General features: G+C 55.9%; 5 protein-coding genes across 16 annotated transcripts; 2 read left to right on the forward strand and 3 right to left on the reverse strand.

The window, feature by feature from the left end:
* Nucleotides 1-570: 570 nt before the first annotated feature.
* EGFL8 (EGF like domain multiple 8) lies at nt 571-3,639 on the forward strand. 7 transcript variants are annotated; one of them, XM_057698797.1, is made up of 9 exons: nt 571-892; nt 1,406-1,526; nt 1,735-1,857; nt 1,961-2,073; nt 2,174-2,269; nt 2,392-2,562; nt 2,648-2,727; nt 2,810-2,963; nt 3,267-3,639. In XM_057698797.1, the coding sequence occupies exons 2-9, from the start codon at nt 1,426-1,428 to the stop codon at nt 3,314-3,316; spliced, it is 888 nt and encodes a 295-aa protein (XP_057554780.1). In that variant the 5' UTR covers nt 571-892; nt 1,406-1,425; the 3' UTR covers nt 3,317-3,639. The 7 variants fall into 7 exon arrangements, with proteins under 7 accessions (XP_057554780.1, XP_057554777.1, XP_057554779.1 ...); XM_057698794.1 differs by having other exon boundaries at nt 1,961-2,269; nt 2,408-2,562; XM_057698796.1 differs by having other exon boundaries at nt 2,810-3,639.
* Nucleotides 3,567-13,043, reverse strand: AGPAT1 (1-acylglycerol-3-phosphate O-acyltransferase 1). Of its 4 annotated transcripts, none has more exons than XM_057698808.1 (7): nt 12,904-13,043; nt 6,627-6,835; nt 6,266-6,311; nt 5,770-5,945; nt 5,520-5,615; nt 5,323-5,395; nt 3,567-4,793 (listed from the first exon to the last, which is right to left on the reverse strand). In XM_057698808.1, the coding sequence occupies exons 2-7, from the start codon at nt 6,804-6,806 to the stop codon at nt 4,609-4,611; spliced, it is 756 nt and encodes a 251-aa protein (XP_057554791.1). In that variant the 5' UTR covers nt 6,807-6,835; nt 12,904-13,043; the 3' UTR covers nt 3,567-4,608. The 4 variants fall into 4 exon arrangements, with proteins under 4 accessions (XP_057554791.1, XP_057554789.1, XP_057554788.1 ...); XM_057698806.1 differs by having other exon boundaries at nt 6,266-6,399; XM_057698805.1 differs by lacking the exon at nt 12,904-13,043 and adding an exon at nt 11,063-11,357 and having other exon boundaries at nt 6,266-6,399.
* Nucleotides 13,044-13,656: 613 nt separating this feature from the next.
* On the forward strand, nt 13,657-16,266 carry RNF5 (ring finger protein 5). 2 transcript variants are annotated; one of them, XM_057698083.1, is made up of 6 exons: nt 13,657-14,015; nt 14,982-15,000; nt 15,096-15,208; nt 15,318-15,372; nt 15,450-15,567; nt 15,690-16,266. In XM_057698083.1, exons 1-6 carry the CDS (start codon nt 13,876-13,878, stop codon nt 15,785-15,787), a joined length of 543 nt encoding a protein of 180 aa, XP_057554066.1. In that variant the 5' UTR covers nt 13,657-13,875; the 3' UTR covers nt 15,788-16,266. The 2 variants fall into 2 exon arrangements, with proteins under 2 accessions (XP_057554066.1, XP_057554067.1); XM_057698084.1 differs by lacking the exon at nt 15,450-15,567 and having other exon boundaries at nt 13,764-14,015.
* A 157-nt stretch (nt 16,267-16,423) lies between these two features.
* AGER (advanced glycosylation end-product specific receptor) lies at nt 16,424-19,687 on the reverse strand. Its single transcript, XM_057698080.1, has 11 exons — nt 19,275-19,687; nt 18,989-19,095; nt 18,665-18,857; nt 18,420-18,484; nt 18,216-18,303; nt 17,938-18,120; nt 17,662-17,792; nt 17,333-17,474; nt 17,056-17,082; nt 16,806-16,932; nt 16,424-16,684 (listed from the first exon to the last, which is right to left on the reverse strand). Exons 1-11 carry the CDS (start codon nt 19,324-19,326, stop codon nt 16,588-16,590), a joined length of 1,212 nt encoding a protein of 403 aa, XP_057554063.1. The 5' UTR covers nt 19,327-19,687; the 3' UTR covers nt 16,424-16,587.
* A 123-nt stretch (nt 19,688-19,810) lies between these two features.
* Nucleotides 19,811-25,184, reverse strand: PBX2 (PBX homeobox 2). Of its 2 annotated transcripts, XM_057698081.1 has the most exons (9): nt 24,697-25,184; nt 23,686-23,759; nt 23,203-23,450; nt 22,913-23,103; nt 22,597-22,732; nt 22,324-22,477; nt 21,858-21,946; nt 21,651-21,737; nt 19,811-21,537 (listed from the first exon to the last, which is right to left on the reverse strand). In XM_057698081.1, the coding sequence occupies exons 1-9, from the start codon at nt 24,915-24,917 to the stop codon at nt 21,445-21,447; spliced, it is 1,293 nt and encodes a 430-aa protein (XP_057554064.1). In that variant the 5' UTR covers nt 24,918-25,184; the 3' UTR covers nt 19,811-21,444. The 2 variants fall into 2 exon arrangements, with proteins under 2 accessions (XP_057554064.1, XP_057554065.1); XM_057698082.1 differs by lacking the exon at nt 21,858-21,946 and having other exon boundaries at nt 24,697-24,970.
* Nucleotides 25,185-25,720: the final 536 nt, after the last annotated feature.

Consider the following 25,720-nt stretch of genomic DNA (forward strand, 5'->3'; position numbering starts at 1 on the left):
GCCCATTCTGTGTGGGTTCCTGATTCTCTGCGGGTTCTTTCCTGCTGAGGACAATTCTCTTCCTGTCCCAGCCTGTGATTGGGGGGCTGAGCCCTGGGCTGTAGTGGTTTGGGCCCCAGCCTCATGGGTGGAATGCACCAGCCACCCCCAGGCTAGATGAGGGGGCTAAGGGTCAGAGTGGGCATTTGTTGTGCCCCTTTCCAACCTTTGTAGGCCAGAGCTGGGTGAGGGGCTGGACAATGAGCCTCCTCTTCCTTGAAAGAAGGAATCTTGGTGGGGACAATAAGGCCCTGTCTGCTCTGGCATGGGGGGCGGTGGCTGACTCAACTCTGCACAGCCCCCCCGCCAGGCCCTAACAAATGTCATCAAGAAATGGGGGCAATTTTCCCCTTAGTGCCCTGGGCAGCCCCCCCCCCCCCCCCGCCTCTTTGTGATGTCTTGCCCTTCTTTTCGTTCCTCAGCTGATCTTGCCTTTTCTCCCATGACTCGACGCCACTTTGTTCTCTGCCAGCTCGCCTTTCCCTGCGCCTCAGTTCTTCCCTAGTCTGTGTTGGGTTGAAGGGTGGAGGGGCAAGGGCCAGGGGTACTGCTGATGTTTAAAGCCAGTAGGCTGCTGTTTTGGTGGAGTTCCAAAAATAAGGGGCCTCGTAGGGTTGAGACGAGACTTCTAGGGGGCACTTTGCTTGGCTCTGGGGGTGAAGGTAGTGGGGTCTGGACCTCACTGAACTGACCAACTTCGAGCTATGGAGGAGGCTCGTGGGAGGGGGCAGGAATGGGAGGGCTGTCTGGCCCCGCCCCTCCTCTCCTTTGTAGCCCGCCTAGCCCGCCCACCAGTCTGAGCTGCTGCTGCTGAGGCTGGTTGGCCTGAAGTTTTCCGGAGGGGAAAAGGCAGGTGGGGAGAGAATGTCAATGGGGAAAGAGTGGGGGGTCACTCAGGGTCTCAGAGTGACTGTGAGTTGGGGGTGTTGTCTGAGTGAGGGGAGTGGGTCCAGGATGTATGTGGTGGTGTGGGTGTGTGAGGGTAGTAGGAATGTGTTTAAGGCGGGGTTTCCAGGTGTGTGGGTTGGGTACAAGGTGTAAAGGGGTGTAATGGTGGATATCTGAGATTTTGAAGGTAGGAAGATTAGGATGGAAGGGGGCACGTCAGAGATAGGAGGGTCATGAGGGGAGGTGGAGGGAGTGTGTTGGGCTGTGAGCTTGTATGGTGCTGCATGGGCCATGGTGTGCTAAAGGAAGGGGGGTTAAATGTATGTGCAGGTGTAGACGACGCTGGTGGCTAGTCCTACCTGCCTACCTGCCTACCTGCCCCACCTAAAGGGCACCAGCAGACTGCTCTTGGAAGGTTGGAGCTGGAGAAGTTAACAGGAGAGGGGAAGGGCCTCCATTAACCTCTTCTTGCCTGCAGCTGGCAGAGTCTGGAGAAACATGGGGTCCAGGGCTGAGCTGTGCACTGTCTTAGGTGGACTCTCATTCCTCCTGCTACTGATGACAGGCGAGGGGGCCAAGAGTGGATCCCTTAAAGAGAGGTGACAACAGAGGGGGCAGGGCCAAGGGTGAAGTCTTCATGAAGCCTGTGGGGGTGGGGCTTCACAGGTGGTAAAACAAAGTTTAGAATGGGGGTGAGGTTGTCATTTTTAGGAAGGGTGGGGCCTCAGTGGAGCCTGAAGGGAAGTGGGGCTCCTGGCTCCCCAGGGCCTGGCCCACTCAACGTCTCTTTCTCCCGCATGGGTGCAGTCAGGGCGTCTGCTCCAAGCAGACGCTGGTGGTCCCACTCCGTTACAACGAGTCCTACAGCCAACCCGTATATAAGCCCTACTTGACCCTGTGCTCTGGAAGGCGTGTCTGCAGCACCTACAGGTGAGGGATGGGGTGCTTGGACTCCGGGGTCTCTCAAGAGGAACCGCCCAAACCGGGACCAGTACCCATGTGCCAATGCCCAGAGCTCGGCGCTGTGTTCCAGGACCACGTACCACGTGGCCTGGCGGGAGGTGAGGAGGGAGGTGCAGCAGACCCACACCGTGTGTTGCCAGGGCTGGAAAAAGCGGCATCCCGGGGCGCTCACCTGTGATGAAGGTGAGGCTGGGTCTTCCCAGGCCTTGGGGGAGGTGCGCCCCGCCGGGCTGGAGAGCCAGGGCTTCCGCTCGGTTCTGAACCCCACTTCCTGCGCCCGCAGCCATCTGCGCCAAGCCCTGCCAGAACGGAGGCGTCTGCGTTCGGCCAGACCAGTGCGAGTGCGCCCCGGGCTGGGGTGGGAGGCACTGTCACGTGGGTGAGCTGGTTTGCCCTCCCTCAGGGGTGGCGCCAAGACCTCCCTACCCGCGGTGGCGCCCACCCCCGCCCCGCCCCGCCCCGCCCCGCCCCCCTCAGCCCCCTCCTCTTTCCGGTAACTAGACGTGGATGAATGCAGGACTGGCGTCACTCTCTGCTCTCACGGATGCCTCAATACGGCAGGCAGCTTCACCTGTGGCTGCCCCCAGGGCCTGGTGCTGGGCCCGGATGGCCGCACTTGCGCAGAGGGGACCCCAGAGCCCCCAACCAGTGCCAGCATCCTCAGCGTGGCTGGTGAGTGGGTGGGTGCATGCGGCGTGTGGAGGGCCAGACCAGAGGCAGCGCCAGGGCAGTGGTCACGCTCGCTCCTTTGTCCCAGTTCGGGAAGCTGGACATGATGAGCGTTCCCTGAGGCGGGAGATTCGCCAGCTGCGAGGGCGCCTGGAGCGGCTGGAGCAGGTGAGTGGAGATGCGTGGAGCCAAGCCTGCAGAGCGGGGCAGGTCCCATCCCCAACACCCTGAGGTGTCTCTTCCTTTGTAGTGGGCCAGTCAGGCTGGGGCCTGGGTCCGAGCAGTGCTGCCCATGCCCCCTGAAGAGCTGCAGCCCGAACAGGTGGCGGAGCTGTGGGGCCGGGGTGACAGGATTGAGTCTCTCAGTGACCAGGTGCTGCTGCTGGAGGAGAAGCTAGGCGCCTGTGAGTCCCCATGCCGCTCTCTGCGGGGACCCCCATCTCCCAACAACTGCCCCCAGCTCTTCTAGACACCTTTTCCCAACTCAGTTTTCTCTTGTCCAAAATCCATTCTCCTACACTCACTCACCCCTTACCTTCCCCACATTTCCGCACTTTACCACCCCTTCTTCTGGTACCCTGTCTCCAACTCAGTGGTTCCACTTATTGTTGAATGAGATTGTCAGTCTCTTCAGTGTCCAGGGCCCACTCCAGGCATCCAAGAAGTCCATAGTCAATGTGTCTGCCTGTCTCCTTGTCCTTAACCAGGCTCCTGTGAGGACAACAGCCTGGGCCCAGGCCTCAACCGGCGGAGATAAGGAGCCTCTGCAGAGCCCCTGCCCCCTTAATTTATACAGAAACTGGACCCACTAATCCTCTGGGATCGGCCAGCTGGGGAGCTGCAGATAAGGTTAGCTGCCACTAAGGAGCAATGAACAATGCAAACTTTGGAAAGCTGAAGAAAGGAGGAAGGTGGGTTGTCTTGGCCCGCCCGAGTCTTCCGGCTGGGGCAGATGCCTGGATGAGAACTGCTTTTTAACTCCTTAACAAACGCAGCCAGAAAGTGCCCAGATCTCTCTCAATCTTTATTCTTGGTTTCTTGCTGTTATCCAGATAATTAATAAAAATCAACCACGCAAAACTGGGTCCCACCCTCTCCTTTTGCTCCCAGCCCACCTCCCCAGTTGTGGGCACAGGTCTGGGGTGGGAGGCAGGGAGTGGCTAATGCCACAGGGAGGAAATGAAAACTGGCTCAAGAGAAATAAGAAAGAGAAATAAATTAAAAGCCCTCCCATCCCCTCCAGCCAGGGTTCAGTTCCTTTCCCCAACTTCCCAAGGAGAAGTGAGTGCAGCACCTGATGTCTGCCTCTTCCCCTGGTGTCTGGTTAGAATGGTACAGCAGGGCTGCAGGGGGCTTGATGGGGCCAGGACCATTGAACAACTGTACCCAGGGGATGAGGGGAAGCAGAAATGTGGCATCCAGGATTGTGCTCAACCCTGGGCACCTGGACAAGGGCAGGGATAAGACCTCTGAGTGAGAAAGAGTCCAGCCTCCACTGATAGGAGGCTCCGTGGGAAGGAGGGAGAAGGTGCTGAGGAATGTTCCCGGGATGAGCCTGGGAGAAGTATTCCAGGCATCAGCTTCAAGCCACAGCGTGAGGAGTCATCCTCACAAACGGATGAGTCCACTGAATCTGTGGACATGGGAGTGAGATATTGTTCCACAGAATGGATGAGTCCACTGGCCAATGGGGGGTGGAGAGGTAGAGAAGACCACAAAGGAAGAGGGTCCACTGGAGACAGGATGGAGTGTTCCTACCCTTGTGTAGGCTGAACCACTGAAGATGAGGGGGAGGCAACTGTCCCACAGACAAGATGGCACAGAAGGTGGGGGTCAGAGTGGAGATTGCACCTAGGCAAGAGAGTCTGTGGGGCAGGGGCTGGGAAGGGGGGCAGGGAGCGGTGCGATCACCACATTCACTTCAGAAGTTGAAGATTCCAAAGAGGAGAGCAGGTGGGGAGAGGGGAAATGAAGAAGAGGGCTTGGCCCGGCTTCAGGCCCACCGGGCTGGTAGGTGTGGAGAAGGTGGGGGGTAGATGGGAAGGGAGCTCAGAGCCGGGCCTCGCCCACCCCTCCAGGCTTCTTCAGATAGTCACCACCACCCCTGCCGTCAGTGGAGATTTCCCGGAACACGGTGAGCATGGAGTGTCGGACTGTGTCGGCCAGAGCTGGGACGTCATCTGGTGTCAGCCCTTCTGTGGGCACTGGGGGCAGCACCCGTACCTGACATCGCCCTAGGGGGGGGTGAGCACCATCACGGCCTGTCTACCGGACTCTGCCCACACGTGGAGCCTGGTTTCTGCTCTCCTGCTACTTGCTCTCCTCCTCAGCCTTTCAGTTCTTTTGCCTCTGCCGTCGACCACTGCCCCTCCGCGTACCAGCTGCCACCTGTTCTCCGAGGCCCGCCCGCACAAAGCCTTCCCCAGCCCCAGTCCAGACACCTCAGCACCCTGCTAGCCCCACTGCCTGCGCGTAGCGCTCACTGCCGAATGCTCTAACGTCGCACACGCAGGCTTTATCTTTCCTGCTAGACAGTAATGGCCCCTCTTGGAGGGACCAAGTGTCACCCATCCAGCAGGCTAGAGTGGGTGCTTAATAAACAATAAACACTTTTTGGCTGACGTGGGGTCACATGAGACGATCCTGTGGACATCTCACAGTGCTGACACGGACTGAGGCGCCTGCCTTGTGGGGGTGTTCCCCTAGCCTCTCCCATGGCCCTTCTGGCCACCCGCCAACCCCAGATCGGCGCAGAGCCCTCACCCGAAGTGAAGCGGCGCTCCTTCTTGCAGTAGAAGTCTTGATAGGAGGACATGACTATGGGGACGATGGGAACCTGAGGGAGAGGAAAAGCGATCAGCCCCCAGCTCCCTCCTGAGGCCCCCACAACAAGCCTCTGCCAAGAGAGGAAGGGACGGTGGGGGCCTGAGGGTCAGTAGTAGAGAGGAAGCAGTGATCACCTGGGCCTGCACTGCGAGGTGGAAAGCGCCACGTTTGAAGGGCAGCATGGAGCCATTGTGGTTTCTTGTGCCCTCAGGAAAAACCCAGACCCGTACCTGGGGAAGAAAGAGGGTCAAGGAAGACACATATGGAGGGATCAGAAAATGGTTGTGATGCTGTCATGGGACTTCTGAGGCCTGTTGGCCCCACACATCAGTTTATTTATAAGTATTCTACTCCATAACCCCCCATTTTCCCAGGGTGACTCACGTCCTGTGTGAGCAGGGTCTGGGCGACCTCAGACATGACACTGATGGCATCCCCAGTGCGCTTCCGGTCAATGAAGATGACGCCTGCCAGCCAGCAGGCCAGCCCGGCAGAGCCGGCCCACAGTAGCTCACGCTTGGCAATGGGCACACAGCGGCCTGGTAGAACCTCCATCATCCCTAGGGCAGGTGGGGGTGAGGTGAGGATCAGTGTCACAGGAAACAGCCCACCTCACCCAGGTCATCACTTACACTTCCAGGGACTAGAGATAAAGGCAGAGGCAGACTGGGGGGTAAGGGGGGGCCAAGCCCCAGAAAGTAAGAGAAGGTGACTAAAGGTATATTATCTTGCTTATGAAGGCAGCTCTACCCCAGGGAAAGAGGCCTGCAGAGGGAGCGAGGGGCCAATGTCCCAGATGAGGGAGGGCTGAGCACCTCTAGGGGAGGAGATCCTAGGGAAGGTTCTGGAAGGATGGGCGTGGCTAGGGGAGGCTGCTCACCAAGCAGGTCGAGGGAGCTCTGGTGGTTGGAGACGACGACGTAGGGCTGTGAGGGAGGGAAGTGGTGAGCCCCTCGTACCTCCACGCGGATCCCGTACAGGTATTTGACGTGGAGCAGCATCAGGCGCAAGATCCTGTGGGGGTTCCACACAGCAAGGGGTTCCAGTGGGACCTGCTGACGTCCACCTGCAGGCCTCAGCTCCCCCCCCACCCTCCTGTCTTCCTGGGCATCTGTGCAGTCTTCTCCCCTTCCTTGTCCCTGGGTTTGCTCAGTGTCTCCTACACACTCAGTGCCCTCTCCACCCACTGCTTGCTTCTGAACCTTAGGACCCCTCGTCACCCAAAACCCCTTGCCCCTCACTTCATGTTCTCGACGTTGCGTCCTCGCACGGCACACACAGGGATGGCGAGCACGGCCAGGAAGAGGATCCAGCCATTGTAGAAGGCCATCTTGAAGAAGTACTTGGCACTGGGGCTGCAGAACCACAGAGTGGGCAGCAGGAGGAGCAGCAGCAGGAAGAGCAGCAGCAGCAGAGTCCATGCCCCCGGCCACAGATCCATCCTGGTCACCTGCAGGGGACGGGGCAACGGACAGTGGGTCTGGTTCCGGATTGGGGGGGGGGCAGGGCTGGCACGGTGCAGAAAGCAGGGTTTGGGGAGGCTATGGGGGCCAAGGCTCCCATTAAAACCTGTCAGGGAGGACTTCCCTGGTGGTCCAGTGGTTAAGAATCCACCTGCCAATGCAGGGGGCACGGGTTTGATCCCTGTTCTGGGAAGATTCTCCCATGCCGCAGGGCAACTATGCCTGTGTGCCACTACTGAGCCTGAGAGCCACAACTCCTGAGCCTGCATGCTGCAACTACTGAAGCCTGTGTGCCTAGAGCCTGTGATGCATGAGAAGCCACTGCAATGAGAAGCCCGTGCACCACAACAAAGAGTAGCCCCTGCTCACCGCGACTAGGGAAAGCCCACGCACAGCAAGGAAAACCCAGCGCAGCCAAAACAGATAAATAAATAAACTGCCTTTAAAAAGAAAAAAAATAAGAAAAAAAACCTGTACAAGTAGCCTCTCTAGGATTGGGGTGGTGGGGCTGGGAGCTCAGGACTGCTCTCCCACCCCTCTCCCTGAAGGCTCCAGATACATTCTGACAAGACACAAGACATGGACATCCACAACTCACAGACACACGACAACAAAAGGACATTAATAATAATAGCTACCGCTTCTAGCTGGTAAGGATCTTACAGTGATCTATCCCTCTGCTGTCCAATATGTTAGCCACCAGCCATATATGGCTACTTAGCACTGAAAATGTGGCCTAGTCTGCACTGAGAGGTGCTTAGAGATGTAAAACACACATCAGATTTCAAAGACTTTGAATGAAAAACAGAATGTAAAATATCCCATTAATAATCTTTTATATTGATCACATTCTGAAATTACAACCTTTTGGACATACTGGGTTCAACATACTAAAACTAATTTCATCCTGCTACTTTTACCTTTTTATGTACCTACCAGAAAATTAAAAATTACCTATATGGCTTGCATTATAGTTCTCTTGGAGAGGGTTGCACTATATACTATGTTAAGTCCTTAAATATGAAATGCACAACTTACATTTTAAAGGAAATAGAACGAGAAAGGTTAAAAAACTTACCTGAGGTGACAGCACTCCTAAGAGGCACCTCTTAGCTTAAACCTAAGCAGCTTGTGCTCCTAACCACTTGGTTATGCTGCTGCCTGTATAACACACACAAGTGTCTACACAGCACACAGCAGATACAGTAAAAGTGACAAAACACTCACAGACATTATCCGGGGCTGACTGGCAAGAATAAAGGCTCTGTCACTAACGTAAACTCAGACAGACACAGTCATACAAAGTTCACCTGGGCACACACATACAATACAAGTTTACAATCACACCCATGACAGATAAAGGATGGTAAATCAATACCCAGTAAATCCCCTCTCCACGCCGGAAGGTTCCCCGTTCCCAGATAAACCCACGGACATACCTATATCCATTAATCCTGCCTCCACAGACAGGCAAACAAATCCCACAACCCACGGCCCTCCCTTCCAGTAACACTGCAGGCAGTGTGGTCAGGCATGCAGTGTGTAAGTCCTCACCAAGTGAAAAAAAGGAGGGCAGAGAGTAAAAGGATCATCACACCACCGGCCATGGGAGAGGAAAGAGCCCAAGAGGAAGAGGCACAGGCATGCAGGATCTGCTTTCTAGCCTCTTCCTCCTTCCTCCACTCTGCCCCACTGTTTGGGACAGGGTCACAATTCACAAAAACGGTGTTCAGGCAAATATCTGTCGCTCATATCAAGGCCAAAGGCACTCCCTTCCAGTGACAGAAGGGCTGTGCTCCAAGGTAAGTCCAGTGCCAAGGGTGAAGGTAACAGGTGACAGGGCAAATGTGACTCTGCCAGCTCTAGGACAAAAGGCTTTCTGAGTTGCTTCATCCTACTGCCCCTGCAAGTTGGAAGCAACCTTTCTCCCCTGGACTATTTGCAACAGGCTCCTAACTCTTCCCCTTCAACCCACCTTCCACATGGCAACCACAGATGTTTCTGTGACACAAATGTGAGCATATCTCTTGCCCACAGGCCCTTCTTGACAAGCTGATTTCTGCTTACACCTTTGGCCATATCCCAACAAAAGCCTTTTCGCTTTAGTCAAACTGATTTACTTCTGTTCCTCAGACACACCATGATCTTTCATGCTTCTGTGCTATGAACATGCTGCTCCCATTGGCTGGAATGTTCTACCTCTTCACTTGCCTCATACAGTTCAGCGTCACTTTTTAGAGGTCTTCCTGAACCCCTCCAGGGCTGTGTTTTCATTACACTTTTATCTTGATCACTGGTTCTCAAAGTATAGAAAAATAAATTCTTAGACGTCACCCCAGATTACTTAATCAGAAATCTTGGGCGTTGGGCCCATGAATCTGTATAATAGTTCAACAAGCCATCCAGGTGAGTCTGATGTGCACATCAGACTGAGAACCACTGATCTTGACACTAGACAGGGTGTAACTATCCGAGGTCATCTTTGTTTCCCTCCCTAACCTGTAAGCAGCTTGAGGACAGGGACTGTCTTATTCCCAATGCCCAGGACAGAAGGGAGCAGAGAAGACGCTCAATAAACATTTGCTGAACAGGTTATAAGGCTGTGTACATGCCCACATAGCCATAATTCACAAGACAACAGTTCTGAACAGGAATCAGAGAGCTACCCTCTTGAAGACGATTAACTATGAAAAGAAAAGGCGCCAAGAAAGCCATGAACACACCAGGCCTGACAGTAACCTACTCTGGATATACACACACAATACAGGGTCACAGTGAAGGCAGAGCGACAGTCATCAAGACAAGATGGCACGTACTGTCTTACGCACAAGAGAAACACACAGAATGGGGATTAACATGCCACAGGGGAAAAGATGCCAGTCATCAAATGCATGCCAGCAGTGCAAAGAGCAGGGCACAGATAATGTGCATGGCAGGGCTGACCCTATGCTATGCACTGAGCTCCATGGACACAGACTGTTCACAGGCACCAGAGGTAACGTGTATGAAGAGACACAGGCGAGGGGGGTCAGCAAGGTAAGGCATATGGGGATGGTCCTTTAGGGACACGGAGGCCCAGTTACCTTCTTGCCTTACGTGACGTTAAGTGACCCTCTCCAGAGCAGGAATGTCCGAGGATTTATAAACACAATGGAGTGCCAAGTGATTTAATGAGCATACGGTTCACAAAATATACTGGTGATAAAATTATGAAATAAATAGCATGTGTAACCAGAAGCACACAAGCTGTGGACGTGTCACATCAGCACATTCCGCGAAGGGGCACACATGTGTGCCGTGTGAACTGGGACTGGGAAAACACATGCAGTAAACAGGCCAATCCGATCACAACAGTTGTGTGCGCTACTCAGCTAAGCCACGAGATCTCACACACGAAGACGACTGCACACGGTAGGACTAGGCACATAACCTGTGAGCCCAAACAAAATAAAGTATGATCTCTACATGTTAAAGTACACGTGCAAAGTAAACATAAAATGTGCAAGAAACATGAAACCACATAATAGATGCAATAGATGAGAACACACACATGAACATGTCAAGACTGGACATGAGACATGGACATAAGATACGAGAACAGGCAATTCTGATGGAAAATAACATCATTTCTCCACAGCCCATGGAGAGCACAGGACAAACTAGCCACACACAAGCCACTAAACACGTCAAAGGCACACCCACTCAATGTAGAAAACATGGCCCCCCACAAGGCATCTGTATGTCAGTAAGGGTCGAGCACAGAATGGAAGGCCACTGAGAAACAAGAGGTCCTGTGCCTAGATAGAAGCAGAAGTGTCTGAGGGCATTCCTAGGAAGCAAATTCTGCTTGGCAAAGGAGGGCAACAAAGTGCCTTCTGCCTGCCACAACCCCCCATGAGTCATGTGGGGCCAAAGGGCAAGAAAAGGAATTGGGGAAGGTGTTGGGAATCTCCTCTCCAAGATTCTCTGTCCACACCCCTCTCTCAAATTCACAGGGTCTCCATCTCTCCTCCCTCTTGTGTCTCTTTCATCCTTCCTCCCTCTCAGGCCCCCTCTCCTTTCCCCAGCAACCCTCTCCCCAGTCGGCCCTTATCCTCTTCCCACCAACCCTTTCCCCAGCCCGCCCTCCCAGCCCCAATCTTTCCCCCATCCCCTCCTCCACGTCCCTTTCAGCACCCTCCACCCTCCTCCTCCCATCCCTTTCCTGCCCCCACCTCAGTGGGGTGGGGGGCCTGGGGGGCTGGCCCCCTCCCCAGCCAGGCTGCGGCAGCGGTGGTGGCGGGTGGCTGTGTCTCTGCCTCAGTCGGGGTGTCGGTGCCAAGGGGACGACAGGACTTGGGGGTGTCCTAGCCCCGGCCGATGGAGGGGAGGTGAGAGTGGGAGGCTGGGCCCATAGCGGTAGGAATGGTGGGGGGTTGTCCCCCCAGCGCCCTCCCTCCCTCCCTCCCTGCTGTCTCTCTGAGGGCTGGGGCTGCTGCCGCCGCTATCCCCCGCCACCCCTCCCCACGCCCGCCGATTTCCGGGGCTGGCCAGGAAGTAGGGGGCGGTGATGGGCGCCCTGTTTTGCCAATCGCCTCCCGGAGACCCAGGCATCTCCTCCCCACATCTTTCAGTCTTCTCTTGCTAACCCCACCCCGCGAGAGCTCAGCTGGGCTCCGCCTCGGTCTCTCTGGCCTTCTCTGGGTCCAGCTGCATCTTTTCTCCAACTTCTTTCAGCACACATGGTTTCTGTGTCCGTTGGTGCTGTATTCCTTCCTTGAACTGCTCCTTCTCATTCTCCATCAGCTCTCCTCTTATAGTCAATTGGTTTCTTTTTTTTCTCTTTAACTCCCACATCTGCTGCTTATTCCAACTCCAACCCTTTTCCAACTCCCTCTTCCTGTTCCCCATTCAAGTCCAAATATTTATCAGGCACCTACTATATGCCAAGCACTGAGTTCTTCACTTCTCTTCTTTTTCTCTCCAGGGCTCCATCTCACCCCACCTCACCCTCCAGCCTTCTTGTCTGGTTTCTGCCCTTTGTCCCCGCCACTATCTCCCAGCAGTCCAGCTCCCTCCTCCACTCCCCCCCCCTCCCCTTCCTGGTCTTTAGAGGGAAGGGACACTCTCAGGCCCTCTCCTGCCCTTGTCTTTCTATGATGTACTTTAACCTCAGTACTTTTTCTTTTCTAGTTCCTTCCTTCCTATCACTCTCCTTACTCACCCAAGCTGAGACTAACCCTCACTGCAATATAGAGAAGATGTACTCTTCTTCCAATGCAAATTGTGCATTAGGGTTGCTTTCTTGAAAAAATGAGTGAGGAAGAATCCTGATTCCTCTGGGATGAGCATGCCTCCTTAATTTTGTAGTCATGTGCCTAGCTCTCCCTCTAGCCCCTGTTGCCCTCTCTCCCATACTCCCATCATCCCCTTATCAGGATCATTCCATCACTCCTCCCTTCTTGGTCTCCACTTCTCCCTCTCAACAACTTTTTCCCCTCAACCTCTACATGCTTCCTGAACCCTAACCTCCCCTGCCACAGACAACTCCTAACTTCTCATCTTTCCTCACTTGAGTCACGTGGGACCTTTTATCAGGATGTTGTTGAAGAACCCTCAGCTTGGGTCTGGCCTCCACCCCCCTAGATACCTTTGCCTTTAAAGAGTTTAAAATCCCTGAGGAACAGGATGTAAAGAACACTGATAATGGGGGGACTGTTACCTAGTTCTGCTCCTTGGGCCACAGTGAGGGCCACTGACTGCAGAAAAGGCCCAAACTCGTACGAAAGGCCCAAACTCTGAAGCAGCGTGCCCAAGTCCCAGGGGTCCAGCCCAGGAGGAAGACCCCAGTTCTGCTGGGCACAGTACAAGAAGGAAGGGGCGGGCCTAACCCCATTCAGCCGCCGGTCGCCTACAAGGGGGCGGGCCTTGCCTCTTCTACACTCACTCACAAAGGGGTGGGGCTAGACTTTTCCTGCTCTTACGGTTTAAAACGGAGTCTAAGGCAACTCTGTTCTAATCTGTGTCACATTAAAAAGGGGATGGGCCTTTAGCTCAGTTCTGCTCTGTAAATCACCTAAAGAGGGGCGGGCTGAGTCGTCCAGACGAGGGAGATGGGTTAACACCAGCGCCGCAGATCGATGTTCGCACCATGCAAACGTCGGGCTAATCCCAGCTCTGCTCCCTTCTTCACTAAGAGGGAGGGGCGGACCCAAGTTCTGCTCTCTACGTCACCGAAGGAGGCCGGAGCCATTTTGAACCCTGCGACCCTAGCATTTGTCCTCCTTTTCGAGCTCTTCGCCGTCTTTTCCGATCTTGGCCAATCAGGGGCGAAAAAGACGGCCCAATCAGTCGAGAGAGACCGCAGAAGGAGGACCCGGATGAGGCCCAGACTAGGCCTTTGAACTCCAAACCCCGCCAATTGTAGAGCAGTCACCATGGCGACAATATAGAGGTGAAGGGGTGGGACCAGAGGAGGCTCAACCCTCATAGGACTGGCCCACCCCTTCCCTCCGCCTGCTGCGCACGCGCACTTTACCTAGCCACCATTTTCCGTCGAGTTCTAGCCAATCAGTTGCTTTGGAGTCCTACGCTCCAAAGTCCAATAGGAATCCGGACGGTCTCTGAAAGAGGAAGTAAAAGAAAGATGGGGTCTATGGTGGGCGAGGTCTAAGTAATCTTGAGCCAATTGCTTCAGGCCTTGTCCTATGACTGGCAGCCACTCAGACGAGTAAAGCCCTCCCTGGCCGGGCGGCAGGACGTATGGAGTTGTTACCAATCCCATGGCATTGCATACTGACTGCGACTGTTTCGGCCAATAGTCATTGTACAAGGGCGGGACCGCATAAACCGCTTTCCTGCCCCGCCTTTTGGACCAATTATTTCTTTCGATTCTGTATGATTGGCAGGCACTCAGACCAATAGTGATTAGAAAACCTTGAAGCCTGCCCAAAGATCGTGGGCAGGAGGCGGTTTCTCGTTTGCTGGGGCGTTTGTATGTGTGTTTCGGGGGGATAAGGGGTACGCGGGGGCCGAAACAGTACCGGCCATGGCAGCGGCGGAGGAGGAGGACGGGGGCCCGGAAGGGCCAAACCGCGAGCGGGGCGGGGCGGGCGCGACCTTCGAATGTAATATATGTCTGGAGACTGCTCGGGAAGCTGTGGTCAGTGTGTGTGGCCACCTGTACTGGTGAGAATCTGAGAGGGGGGGCGAAAAGGAGTGGGGCTCACATCTGTACTGGGGAGGCTGGGGGGCAGGGGAACCATACAGTCATACAGGTAGTCGGAGGGCACATTTTTCACAGGTGAGACCTGAGAGGGGTTCCTGCGTCTTTTTGGGTATGTCTGGGCGAGAGGGTCAAATGTCTGTACAGAGGAGACCTGTGGAAAGGAAAGTCACAGGAACCAGGAGCCAACCTAGTTGTGTGAAGAGCTGTGTTAAGAGGAAGTGGGGCGCAGGGGTTGGGCACTGCACATCTATGCCGGTGAGACCCCAGCCACCTTATCCCGGGAAGGCAGGGCTCTCAGCCGTACAGGTAGGAACGGATTAGACGCAAAGGTTAAAGAAAGCACGCATCAGGTGAGTAGGGGGAGGTCTCGGGAACGTGGGGTCACATTCAGGGGAGGTATGGCAAGGGGTGGTATGAGAAACTTGGGGACGAGGGCACTGTGGAGGAGTAGGCCCCAAAATTAAGGGACTGTGGAAACAGGGACTTTATTGGGCATAGGAGAGAGGAAAAGGAGTAGCGGGAGAAGGTGCTGGTAAAGGGGGTTTGGTTTGGGAGTGATGTGGGCAAGGATGGGCCTGGGGCTGAAAGAGGAGACCTGGAAAGGGATGTTTGAAGAGAACTTAAAATGAAGTCGAAAGGCAGAGAAGGGAGGGGTGAGGATGTGTGTGTGTGTATGATGTGTGTGGATGTGTGTGGGGAGAGAGGAGAGGGGAGGAGGTTGGGCATGTTGAGGACGGATGTAGCCTTAGGTGTTGGAAGGTCAGAGAAGCAGGAAGGCCAAGTTGGCTAGTATGGTAGGGGTTGTGGAAAATTTGAAAAGAAATAGCAGGCAATACTTGGTAGGAGGGGACAAGATGGGGCTTTGAGTTTGGGTCTGTGTCTCTCTTTTGCGTAACTGGTTTTGACCTTTCTTTTTCCCCTTCCAGTTGGCCCTGTCTCCATCAGGTGCGTACTCAGAGGAGATGAAGAGGGAAATGGGGAGGTCTGAGGAGCTGAAAGACCCTTCTGTGTACTGGAAACCACTACATTTTTTCCCCCAGTGGCTGGAGACACGGCCAGAGCGGCAAGAGTGCCCAGTGTGTAAAGCTGGGATCAGCAGAGAACAGGTTGTCCCCCTTTACGGGCGAGGGAGCCAGAAGCCCCAGGATCCCAGGTGAGAGAGGGGAGGTGGTGCCGAGGGAAGGTGGAAGCTTCTGCCTGGGGAGTGGGGTATGGAAGAGGAGGGGCTGTTTCCTGTTGATAGTCCCTCTTCTCTTCCTCAGATTGAAAACCCCACCCCGCCCCCAGGGCCAGCGACCTGCTCCAGAGAGCAGAGGGGTGAGTCTTATCTGATTGTGTTCCTTCCTTGCTAAAGACTTGTACCCATTCCCCACTGACTTTCTCCACCTCCCTAGGGATTCCAGCCATTTGGTGATACTGGGGGCTTTCACTTCTCATTTGGTGTTGGTGCTTTTCCCTTTGGCTTTTTCACCACCGTCTTCAATACCCATGAGCCATTCCGTCGGGGTACAGGTAAGAGCCTTCCCTCAGCTGTTACCAGCAAGCCCTCTGAATCTCCTCACTCTGCACCCCCCGCCCCGCCGCCGCAGGCCTACGAGTGGATGCTTCTTCCACAGCTTTTCTCTTTCCCACAGGTGTGGATCTGGGACAGGGTCACCCGGCCTCCAGCTGGCAGGACTCCCTCTTCCTGTTTCTCGCCATCTTCTTCTTTTTCTGGCTGCTCAGTATTTGAGCTGTGTCTCCTTCCTGCCCACCTCCAGCCAGAGGAGAATCAGTATTGGGGGTCTCTGCTGACCCTTCCTTACTCCCAGACCCTCCCCTCCAAGCCCTCCATTTTTGTTGGCTAAGGCCAACCCTGGCCACTTTCCAGGAGGGTGTGGGGAGGAGGAGTGACATCTGTGCGTAGGATGGGAGACGCTTTGCTCTGAACTGCTCCCTCAGTAGCATCATAACTCCCAGCTCTGGGGGAGGAGGGTGGACTGAAGACAAGGTCTTCTCCCCTCTCTCCCAATCCTTTCCTTTCCCCCATATTTCTTGATTTGACGTTGAAAGGTGGGCAAGTCTCCCTCTGACTCTCCGCCACGTTCCCCTTGTTGATTTAATTTAATTTTTCTCTCCCCAGTGTCTAATCTGGGTCCTGACTCTTAAGTGCTTCCTTCCCCTCACTACCTCCTTTATTACAAATTCAATAAACAAGGTGAGATGTATTCATAGCAACCCTGCCCACCTTTGTCTTTCCCTCCTTCCTTCCAAGACAGGAACATTTCTCCCCAACCTGAGGAGATGTTGGTGTGGTGAAGGGGTGAGCCCCTCCCCTTCAAGGCTCTGAAGGGTGCAGGGGGTGAGGGCATCACACACACACAGGAGCAGATGTGTCAGGTGTTTACTCATCCCTGTCTGTGGGAGGCTCTCGTTGTGGAAGAAAGTTCCGGGAGGTGGGGTGCAGATAATACAGGGGGAACTGGTCTGGGGCCAGAACAGTGTGTGGGAAAAGAGAAGGGAGCTGATGGATGGGGTCTGGCTGTGGGCTTCTCAAGGCCCTCCTGCGCTGCTCTCTGCCGCCTCAGGCTCCTCTGGCTGATTCAGCTCCGCACGCTCCTCTTCCTCCTCCTGGTTTTCTGGGGCCTTCCTGGAGAGGAGGATTGGGGAGAATTCTGCACGTGGTTCTCAGCACTTTGTCATTTCCCCCCCACACCCCTCCTTGCTGCCCGGAAGCCCGTAGTCTGAGGTGTCTGGCTGCCTCCACTCACCTCTCCTCTCCTCTGCGTTGCCGCCTTTGCCACATGATGACCCCAATGAGCAGGGCGGCTGTCCCCAGGCCTCCCAGGATCCCCAGGGCCAGGGCGAGAGTCCCCAGCCCCGACCCTTCCACAAAGCCTGTAGGGAGATGGGGGAGAACTGAGGACACAGCCCCACCACTCACAGTTCCTTTCTTGCTGACCACCCCCTCAGTCATGTTGAAGTCTGTCTGCTTCCCTCTGACTGTATCCAACCCCTTACCTGCAGTTGGCCCCTCCTCGGCTGTTTCTGGAAAACAGAAGGGAAGGCTTCAGTCTGGGAGAAGGCTATGTAGTGGGAGCACCAGTGGAGTCTTTCCCTTTCTTCAGTTCAGAGGGGAGAGGGGACAGGCTGGGCAGAGGAGGCCTGGGTGTGGCTGCACGGAGGGAAGGGTGTGGTGGCCCTTGGGGACCGTGCTAGTAGAGGATAGGGAATTGGAGCCTGTACTGTCCCTCAGCCACCCCCAGGGTCCCTGGGATTTGGAGCGAGGTCTCCTCACCGATGATGCTGATGCGGACAGCACGGCTCTCCTGGGGCCCGTGGCTGGGATGGGTGGCCACACAACTGTAGGTTCCCTGGTCCTCAGGCCCCACCTCAGGGAGGAGCAGCACGGGGCTGGGGGGAAGGGGCAGGGGCATGCCCTGGTGGGGGAAAGGGGACAGGAGACTATTAAAACCCCTATCAATACATGCTACGCTCCTGTCTTTGCCTCCACATCCTCAGATACCCTGTACCTCCTGGCCTGCCTCTCTCTCCATGAACCCCCTGCCCTCCTAGTTGCCAATTGTGTATCTCGCTACCTGCCGGCCCCCTTTCCAGGTCACTCACATCCTTGATCCAGTGGATTTGAGGAGGGGGCTGGGCAGGAGCTTCACAGGTCAAGGTCACGGTACCACCAGGAGCTACTGCTCCACCTTCTGGCTCCACCACCAGGAGGACTTCCTCCAGTGGCACAGGCTCTAGTGGGGTGGGGAGGGGCATGAGCTTGAGACTCACACCTGTGTGTGGTCCCAGTGGCCACGGGCTTAATGCTACCCTTCCTGAGGGTCAGACTTTCAGACATGTGCTAACCCAAGTTGGAGCCCTCCCCCCTTCTGCGCTCACCCCAGACCCTGAGCTGGATGGGGGCCGTGTGCAGGGCTCGGCGCCGGGGACGGTCAGGGCTGAAGCTACAGGAGAAGGTGGGGTGAGGAGTTCCTCCCCGGGCTGGGGTCACCATCAGCTCCGAATAGAGTGTGAAAAGCCCTGTCTCAGGGTGTCTCTTGGTCTCTTCCTTCACAGACACTCCTATGGTGGGGGAAAGACAAGGCAAGACATTCCAGGGTGGGTGTGGGAGAGGGATCAGAAAGAAGGCAGCCAGGAGGGGAGACACTGGGACTCACCTTTGCCATCAGATACCAGGGTTTTCCCATCCAAGTGCCAGCGAAGAGTCCCTGCAGGATAGCCCCCCTCGGACACACATGTCCCCACCTGGGGAAAAAGTGCCTCATCGTCTTGAAAATAAGAGAACCCACACACATACACACAGCTACACTCCCCTCCCATTCTCAGAACCCCTTTCCACATGTCCCTTTGTCTTCCACTACCTTACTGGGCACACCAGCCATGAGTTCAGAGGCAGGATCAACAACTTCTGGCTTCCCAGGAATCTCTGAAGAAGGGAAAATTCCAATCAGAGGCCGCAGCTTTGAAGATGCTCACACCCCGGGTGTGGGAATGGGGGCAGCTGAAGTCAAGTTCCCACATGCCAGGGCCAAGGAGTCAAGGGCTGGTGTAGAAGGCTTCTCCTTAGATGAGAAGTGGGGCGCGAACAAGGCCCTGGAACCCTTACGATAGACTCTGACTCGGTAGTTGGACTTGGTCTCCTTTCCATTCCGGCTCGTTGCCCGGCACCGGAAAGTCCCCTCATCCTGGATCCCCACAGCCGGCAGGAGGAGGGAGCCGTTGGGGAGGACACGAGCCACGCTATCCCAGGGGCCTCCCTGGGGGGATAGGACCTTCCAAGCTTCTGTCCGGCCTGTGTTCTGGAGACAGAGGAGAGGGGCCTCAGCAGTGCAAGCCCTTTGGGAAAGGACTGATGAGACAGGGAGGCGGGGAGGAGGGGATGCAAATCGTCACTGGTCTCCAGAAGTGGAGAGGCAGGAGCCCCACGTACCAGTTTCCATTCCAGCTGCTGCGGTGGTTTCTTGGGGGCCCCCTTACAGTTCAGCACCAGTGGCTTCCCGATCCGGGCTGTGATGTTTTGATCCCCTACTACTGCCCCTGGGAGACAGCACCACGGTGGAGCGGCAGGAAAGGAGGTGGGAGCTAGTAAAACTTGAACAGGGTGGATGAGGGAGATGGAAAAGCAGTACCCAGGTTCCCGGAAAGTTTTAGGGAGATTTGGGGACAGGGGCGGAGCGCTTTCTGCGGGGAGGATTGGTGTGGGGGGAGTGGCTCACCCCACAGACTGAGGACCAGCACCCAGGCTCCGACCGCGGCCCCTGCTGCCATCCTGCTTCCTTCCCTGGCTCCTGGCTCTGTCTGCCCCTTGCTGCTGTAGCCACCACCCTAGGTGGGGCTTGTACCCTCTCCCCTGCCCCCATCTCCCCCTCCCAGGGAATGCTAGGAATTCATGCCTCTCGGACAAGAGTCCTTCAGGTACTAGGAGAAACAATTGTCACCCCACCCCGGGCACTGCCAGCCTCTGGGCACAGCCACATCCATGGGGGTAGGGAGTGCATCTCCTAGGGTCTCTCATCCCCTCAAGACCCCCAACCTATTCCACCAGTCCACTGAGGGCTACTGGATGACTAGACAAGGTTGCTAGGCAACAGGCCTGTTTCGTGTGGAGAGGAGGCGGGGTGAAACCTTGGGCCTGGGTGGTGAGGGCAAGGCCATGGACCTTGGGGTGGGATGAACCTGTTTGGGGCTTGATGAGAGAAAAAAATTTTCTTCTGGGGTTTCTCATGTTTTTGAAAAGAATTCTCAACTAAACCCAGGGAAAAAAGAAATTTCTTTATTTAAAACTGCGTTGTTTTTTTTTTTCTGTGAAACTACAAGTTTACAAGTGAGGAGAGAACTGCCCCCGGTCCACTGCCTCCCGCCCCCACCCATCACACTCCCAACCTGCCCCCCAATCCTGCCCGGATCTTTGACGGGAGGCGTTCCCCACTATGACAGTCTTGTAAAATCCTGAGGATATTTGAGGGGTTCAGATAGTAAGGGTTCAGGGCCGAGGGTGGGACTGTGGTGATTTTACCTTCCCTCCTACCTGGCTTTTTGCAGCCTCCCTCCTCTCTCTGCCCACCCTCTTGATTTGGACTGAGAAAAAAAAGATACCTCATTTCTGGGAAAACTGAGGGAGACACATACACAAACACCCCAACCCATATTTAACATATTTGGCCATGACCCCCTCCCCATTCTTCCCCCTTCAATCTGCAAAGAGTCGTTTGAAAAAAAGATTTTAGATGTGTCACTCACAGGGGAAGGTGACATTTGCTCAAAATTACTGAATCGAGCCCTGCCCAAGGGTTGTGGGAAGAGGGGAGGATAGGCTGGCAGAGCAAGCCCCTGACTGCCTCCACATCAAATGCAGCAGAAAGCTGCCTGCACAAGCAAAGAGCACCTAAGTGACTTTATAAGCAAAGGAGAACACCTAAGTGATTTTAGGGGGGGCAGGCTTGGTGCCCTGCTAAATGTACTTCCTGATGGACAGGACTGGAGCCAGGCAGCCCTCTTTACCAGTTCTATTTGTTCCCCTTTCTCTTATCATGACCCCTTTGGCTATCACCCCTAGTATGGGAAAGCAAGAAATTTAAAACAAATCAACGTATTTATAAACACATCTACTTCCCCAAACTAAATTAAAAATTAAGAATCACCACCACCAACAAAAACCCCCAAAATTAAAAAAAAAATACAGATGGATCCCAGGGTTAAATTTTCTTTCCTTAAAAAACAAAAAAGTTCAACCCCAAAGCCCAGTCAACAATTCCCTAAAGTAGCAGAAACTCCCTCCGAGGTAGATATCTGAGTCAGACACTCTCGTCCACCGAGCGATTCTATTGGTTTAAGATGAGCTGCGTATGAGGTAATAAAGCCGTCTGGAGGGGCAGGGGGTGGGGAGGCACAGGGGGCGTGGCCCATGTCCTCTGTCCAGAAGTCGTGTCCCCATTTTTGGCATCTCTGGTTGGGCAGGGCTGGCTTCTCCACAGATCCCAGAGCAGATAAGTGGGGTAGGGGAGGGAGAGTGGGGGAGCCCAGAGAGAGAGAAAAGAAACAGAATAGTTGTATGTGTGTGTATATGAGAGAGAGAAGAGGAAAGATCCGAAAAATAGGATTCTGGGTGTGTGTGTTTCTGTGTGAGAGAGAAAGGAGGAGAAAAAAAAGAACGAAAAAAAGAAAAAAGGGGGAGACAGACCCCACTCTCCCCTTAAGGGACCCCACCTTCCCCGCCATGTCGTCAGCACCCCCAGCACTGAGAGAGTCTGGCCAGGGAGGGGATGACCCCGTTTGCCCTTCTCTATCGTGTGCTTCTCCTGTGTCTGGGTTTTGTCCTCTGGATGCCTCCGTCCTCTTCAAGAGTTGCCTTGTGAGCCCCAACCCCTGTGGCCCTGAGGGGCGAGATCAGTTGGAAGTGTCAGAATGAACGCTCCCTGGTCCCTCTGTTGGGGATGTCACTGAGGACGGGGTCACAGCCTCCTGCCAGCCGCCGTTTGCCTGGAAAAAGAGGCAGATAGTTGGGGTAGGGTTTTAAGGAAACCCAGCACGGGGGACAGCGCTGCCAGGGAAAAGGCCTTCCCATCCTGGTGAGAGGGGCTTCAGGTACTCACCCTCATTTCCCGAGGGCTATACATCTGGCCTCCCCCGAGGTTATCCCCGTAGCCCCCTGGCCCCATCGAGTGTCGGAGTGATTCCACCTGCAGGCAACAAAGGAGAACAGGACAGTGAGAAGCCTTAAAAGAAAAAAAGTCTCATATCCTAAAGTAGGGAAACCGAGTTTGGGAAAGCCCTACTTAAGGTGAGATGGACCACCTGACCTGGGAGGCAGAGTAGGAATCTCCGTTGAGCCCGGGCATCCCCAGAAACATGTCACCGGATCCTGAGAGATTGAAAGAGCCGCCAGAGCCTTGGAGGAGCAGAGGGGGAATGAGGGAAGAGTGTAACAGAGCCTGTGATGGCAGACGGGAGACTCACCACAGCTCTTAGTTTTCAAAAAGCCCCCTGAACTAGCTCTGCGGGGGTGCGCCACATATGCAAATTATCCACAAAATAACATCGCAGCACTCAGGAGTGGGCTGTTCCTGAGCCTCCCCTGGCCACTTGCTAAGAAAGGCAGAAGTAACGTCACTAGAGTGGCCTCTGTCCCGATATCCCCACCCCATCTCAGCTTGGTCCCGCTCACCCCAGAAGGCCCCCTCTCTGCTATGATCCTGCCTAGATAGGAAGTGGGAACAAAAGCAGGAAGCATGCAGAACAGCCAGCCAGGGTGGCAGCGGGATCCACCTGCGGAGGAAGGGGGTGTCGGGGAGCTGGTGCGGCTGTGGCCTCCCTGGGTGACTGACACGGCGGTCTTGACCGCATAGATGTTTGCCTCCTCTTGGAACTTTCCAATATTTTTCTTATAGCGAATCCGCTTGTTGCCAAACCAGTTGGAGACCTGCGGGGTGTTGGGCAGAAAGGAGGCTCAGGTGGGAACCTGTCCCTCTGTAAACACCTTAGTCAATAGGACTGGAGAGCTCTGTGCCCCCAAAACTCTTCCCCAAGCCTCCCCAATACCTGAGAGACAGTGATTCCGCACTTCTTGGCGAGCTCCTCCTTAGCCTCCTCACTAGGATATGGGTTACTCAGGTGGGAGTAGAAATACTCATTCAGGACCTCAGTGGCCTGTTTGCTGAAGTTACGGCGTTTTCGTCTACAGAGGAGAGAGGGGGTGGTGAGGAGGATGCTGGCGTCCCAGCAGGGCCACCACGTTGATTAACGCCACAGGGCACCGCTGCCGTGGAGTACAGTGTTGTGGTGTGCAGCGTGGTGGCCCAGAGGCTTGGAGAAGAATGGGAAGGAGCCGGGGGCTGGCCGGGGGCCCGGGCCCCACCTGGCATCCAGGAAGCGGGAACGCAGGATCATGACGGCCTCGCAGGTGCTCTGCTTGAGCTGCATCTGGATGGCGCTGAACTTGCGGTGGATGATGCTCACCATGCGCTCCATCTCCTTGGGCGCCACGGGCCGCGTGCGGCTCTGCTCCCTCAGCAGGTTCATCACGTGGGTTGTGAACTCGTTACATGCCTGCCGTGGGGGCCGGTGGTCTGGTGAGGCGGAGCCCTCCGGCCCTGGGATGCCCTCTAAGGGCCTCGCCGTCCGCCCCCTCCAGCTTCCTCTCCTCACCTGCTCATACTTCTCCAGCTCTGAGTGATAGATGTGGCGGATCTGGGCAAGTTTGCTGCGATAGTCCGAGTGCTCGATGGAGTTGTCGGGGGACACACCGCCCCCGGAGGCGGCAGCGGCGGCAGCGGCTGCCGCCGAGCCACCCCCTTTCTCAGGCCCGGCCACACCCTCTGCCAGAAGCATGTTGTCCAAGCGCATCAGCTGTGGGTCCACCGGCTCCTCCTCCTGGGAGCTTCGAATGCTGAGGCCTAGCGTGCAGGGGAGTGGACTTAGGGACCCAGGGACCCCACACCCAGCTCTCGGCCCTCCTGGTGCCTCCCGGAAACCCAAGTCTCCAGGCGTGGGTTCCCTCCCAGGACCCCGTGGCAATCTTCCTGACCCACACTCCTCAGGGCCCCAGGTTGTCAAACTCTTAGCCCAAGTTCTCTAGTGAACAGGGTTCTGTCGCCGGAGCTGAGGAATCAGAAGGGGGGACCCACATACCGGTTTTCTCCTTGATTTCACACAGGACACTAAAGAGAGCAGGCTTCATTCGGTGGCAGTTTAGGGCGTGTTTCCTTGGGAGGAATGGGAGAGAAAAGTTGAGAGGCTATAGACATGGGGGAGTGGGAAAGACACAAAACCACACGCCCATGAGGGTAAGAGAGGGGAGCCTGGGAATAAGGGACGTGGTGGGTAAATCTGTGGCCGGAGAAAGCAGGATTGGGGGCCGAATGGAGTCGGGGGCTTCTTGGGCAAAGCTCAGCTCCCAGAGTGTGGAAGCCGCTTGCCTTTGACTGGACGGAGGGAAGGTGCAGCAGGCTAGAGGCACCATGGCCGGGTAGAGGCCATGGGAGGTGGTCTAGAAGGGTACAGAGGGGATTTTGGGGATGGCTGCAGAAATGAGAGTGACTAGGGAGATTTCAGAGGAAGACAGAAGGTGGCTGGGGAGGAGAAGAGTCTGAGTTTGAGGTGCCAGAGGGGGTTAGGGGTGCCGAGCTAAAGTGGGGAGTGTAGTACAGAGGTGTGTGAAGGGTCCTGGGACTGAGCAGGGCAGGAAGCTCTGATGCTCCTAGTGTCAACTGAGCAGGGGCAAAGGGTGAGCGAGGACCCTTGAAGGGTGGGCCATGGGTGGAGAGAAATGGCCGGTGCCCTGGGCAGGGGTGTGGAGGCCCCTAGAATGGGGGTGGGCTGGAGAGTTAGGGGAGAAGACAGCATAGCCGTTTCTTAGTCTGGGAGCCAGAAGGGGGCTCTGGAGATGGAAGGATATTCCAGGGGAATGTTTGGGGGGGGAGTGGTGAGACCACCTAGGGTTCCCCTTTTTGAAGGTTTCAGGGACTGGGGGTGAAGGGAGGTCTGAGAGGGATCACTTATCTTGGGGCTCCCGTGGGGTGAGGAGAGGAGACCTGTAGTATCCTGGGGAGGGTCCTGGAGCTGGGGGGCTCCCAGAGGATTCAGAGCGTGTGAATGGGGCTTCTGCTGGGTCTGTGTTGGGTCCGGGTTGGGGGCACTCACTTGGCCTGGGCCTCGTCCAGGCTCTGGTCGGTGATGGTCATTATCTGCTGCAGAATGTCCCCGATGTCTTGCTTCCCTCGGCCTCCCGGGACCCCCCCGCTACCCCCACCGGGGTCTCCGCCACCGGGAGGTTCGCCAGGGCCCCCAGGCTCCCCACCCACCAATCCAAGGCCCCCCCGGCCCCCGCCTGGAGGGGGCGGCCCCAGCAGCCGCTCGTCCATAGTTGGGGGGGGGCCCTGAGGCCCCCTCCCTGCTCCGCCCCTCCCCCCCGCCTGGTTACTTCCCCCCCAAACTCGCTGGGGCCGCTGCTCCCTCCGCCCCAACCCCCGCCCGTCTCCCCCGCTCCCGGCTCTCCCGGGGGTTCACCCCGGCCCTGAAGGGAGACCTGGGGTACCGTCTGGGCCCCCCACAGGAGACCCCGGCCCCCGGCGGCGGAGAAAATGGAGCCGGAGAGAGAGAGGAGGCCCAAGCGGGGGTGTGTGTGAGAGAGAGGGAGGAGGGAGGAGGGAGGAGGGAGGAGGGGGGGAGCGAGGGAGGGAGGCTGGGGGAGGGGAGCCGGGGAGGAAGAGGAGGGGAGAAGAGAGGAGGAACAGGGAGGAGCTGGGGGCGGAGAGAGACACACAGAAACAGAGGAACTGAGAACGAGTGGAGGAGGGGAAAGGGGATGGAGGGGAGGAGACTAGCCCGTGGGGAAAATAAGGGAAGGTCCCAGGGGCTGGACTTCTGTGGCCTTGAAGCGGGGCGTGCTGGACGCTGGGGGGCCTTGCGCCTGGGTTCTGAATCCGGGATCTAGCTGATGAGGACTCTGGCCGCTGGAATGCCTGGGTTCACAGGCAGCTTAGTTCATATTTCTTATACTAATGACTCCCCTCCCTGTTCTACTTAATTAAAACCAGGAAGGGGGGCTGGGGGGGATAATTAGGGAGGTCTCCAGCCGCTGCTTAATGAGCCGGTAATTAACCAGCCAGGGAGGGGAGCTGGCCTCTGGCCAGACTGGGGAGCGTGGCGGCCTCCGGCCTCACCT

Source organism: Hippopotamus amphibius, chromosome 11 (assembly GCF_030028045.1).
Source record: "Hippopotamus amphibius kiboko isolate mHipAmp2 chromosome 11, mHipAmp2.hap2, whole genome shotgun sequence".
In the NCBI taxonomy this organism is placed as follows: Eukaryota; Metazoa; Chordata; class Mammalia; order Artiodactyla; family Hippopotamidae; genus Hippopotamus; species Hippopotamus amphibius.

Bases quoted from the DNA above. Each gene is read 5' to 3' on its own strand.
- AGPAT1 (XM_057698806.1), bottom strand. From the start codon at position 6,826: ATGGATCTGTGGCCGGGGGCATGGACTCTGCTGCTGCTGCTCTTCCTG. The intron at 6,400-6,626 runs GTGAGGGGCAAG...GAACCCCCACAG, and splicing joins CGCAACGTCGAGAACATGAA to GATCTTGCGCCTGATGCTGC. The intron at 4,794-5,322 runs GTGAGGGCTCTG...ACCCCCCCCTAG, and splicing joins GGAGCGCCGCTTCACTTCGG to GGCGATGTCAGGTACGGGTG.
- AGER (XM_057698080.1), bottom strand. From the start codon at position 19,326: ATGGCAGCAGGGGCCGCGGTCGGAGCCTGGGTGCTGGTCCTCAGTCTG. The intron at 18,121-18,215 runs GTGAGTCCCAGT...CCCCCACCATAG, and splicing joins CCTGGTATCTGATGGCAAAG to GAGTGTCTGTGAAGGAAGAG. The intron at 16,685-16,805 runs GTGAGTGGAGGC...CCTCCTCTCCAG, and splicing joins CAACGCAGAGGAGAGGAGAG to GAAGGCCCCAGAAAACCAGG.
- EGFL8 (XM_057698793.1), top strand. From the start codon at position 1,426: ATGGGGTCCAGGGCTGAGCTGTGCACTGTCTTAGGTGGACTCTCATTC. The intron at 1,858-1,960 runs GTGAGGGATGGG...GCTGTGTTCCAG, and splicing joins CGTGTCTGCAGCACCTACAG to GACCACGTACCACGTGGCCT. The intron at 2,563-2,647 runs GTGAGTGGGTGG...CCTTTGTCCCAG, and splicing joins CAGCATCCTCAGCGTGGCTG to TTCGGGAAGCTGGACATGAT.
- RNF5 (XM_057698083.1), top strand. From the start codon at position 13,876: ATGGCAGCGGCGGAGGAGGAGGACGGGGGCCCGGAAGGGCCAAACCGC. The intron at 15,209-15,317 runs GTGAGAGAGGGG...TCTCTTCCTCAG, and splicing joins CAGAAGCCCCAGGATCCCAG to ATTGAAAACCCCACCCCGCC. The intron at 15,568-15,689 runs GTAAGAGCCTTC...TCTTTCCCACAG, and splicing joins GCCATTCCGTCGGGGTACAG to GTGTGGATCTGGGACAGGGT.
- PBX2 (XM_057698081.1), bottom strand. From the start codon at position 24,917: ATGGACGAGCGGCTGCTGGGGCCGCCCCCTCCAGGCGGGGGCCGGGGG. The intron at 23,760-24,696 runs GTGAGTGCCCCC...ATTCCTCCCAAG, and splicing joins CTGGACGAGGCCCAGGCCAA to GAAACACGCCCTAAACTGCC. The intron at 22,478-22,596 runs GTATTGGGGAGG...AACACCCCGCAG, and splicing joins GCGGAATCACTGTCTCTCAG to GTCTCCAACTGGTTTGGCAA.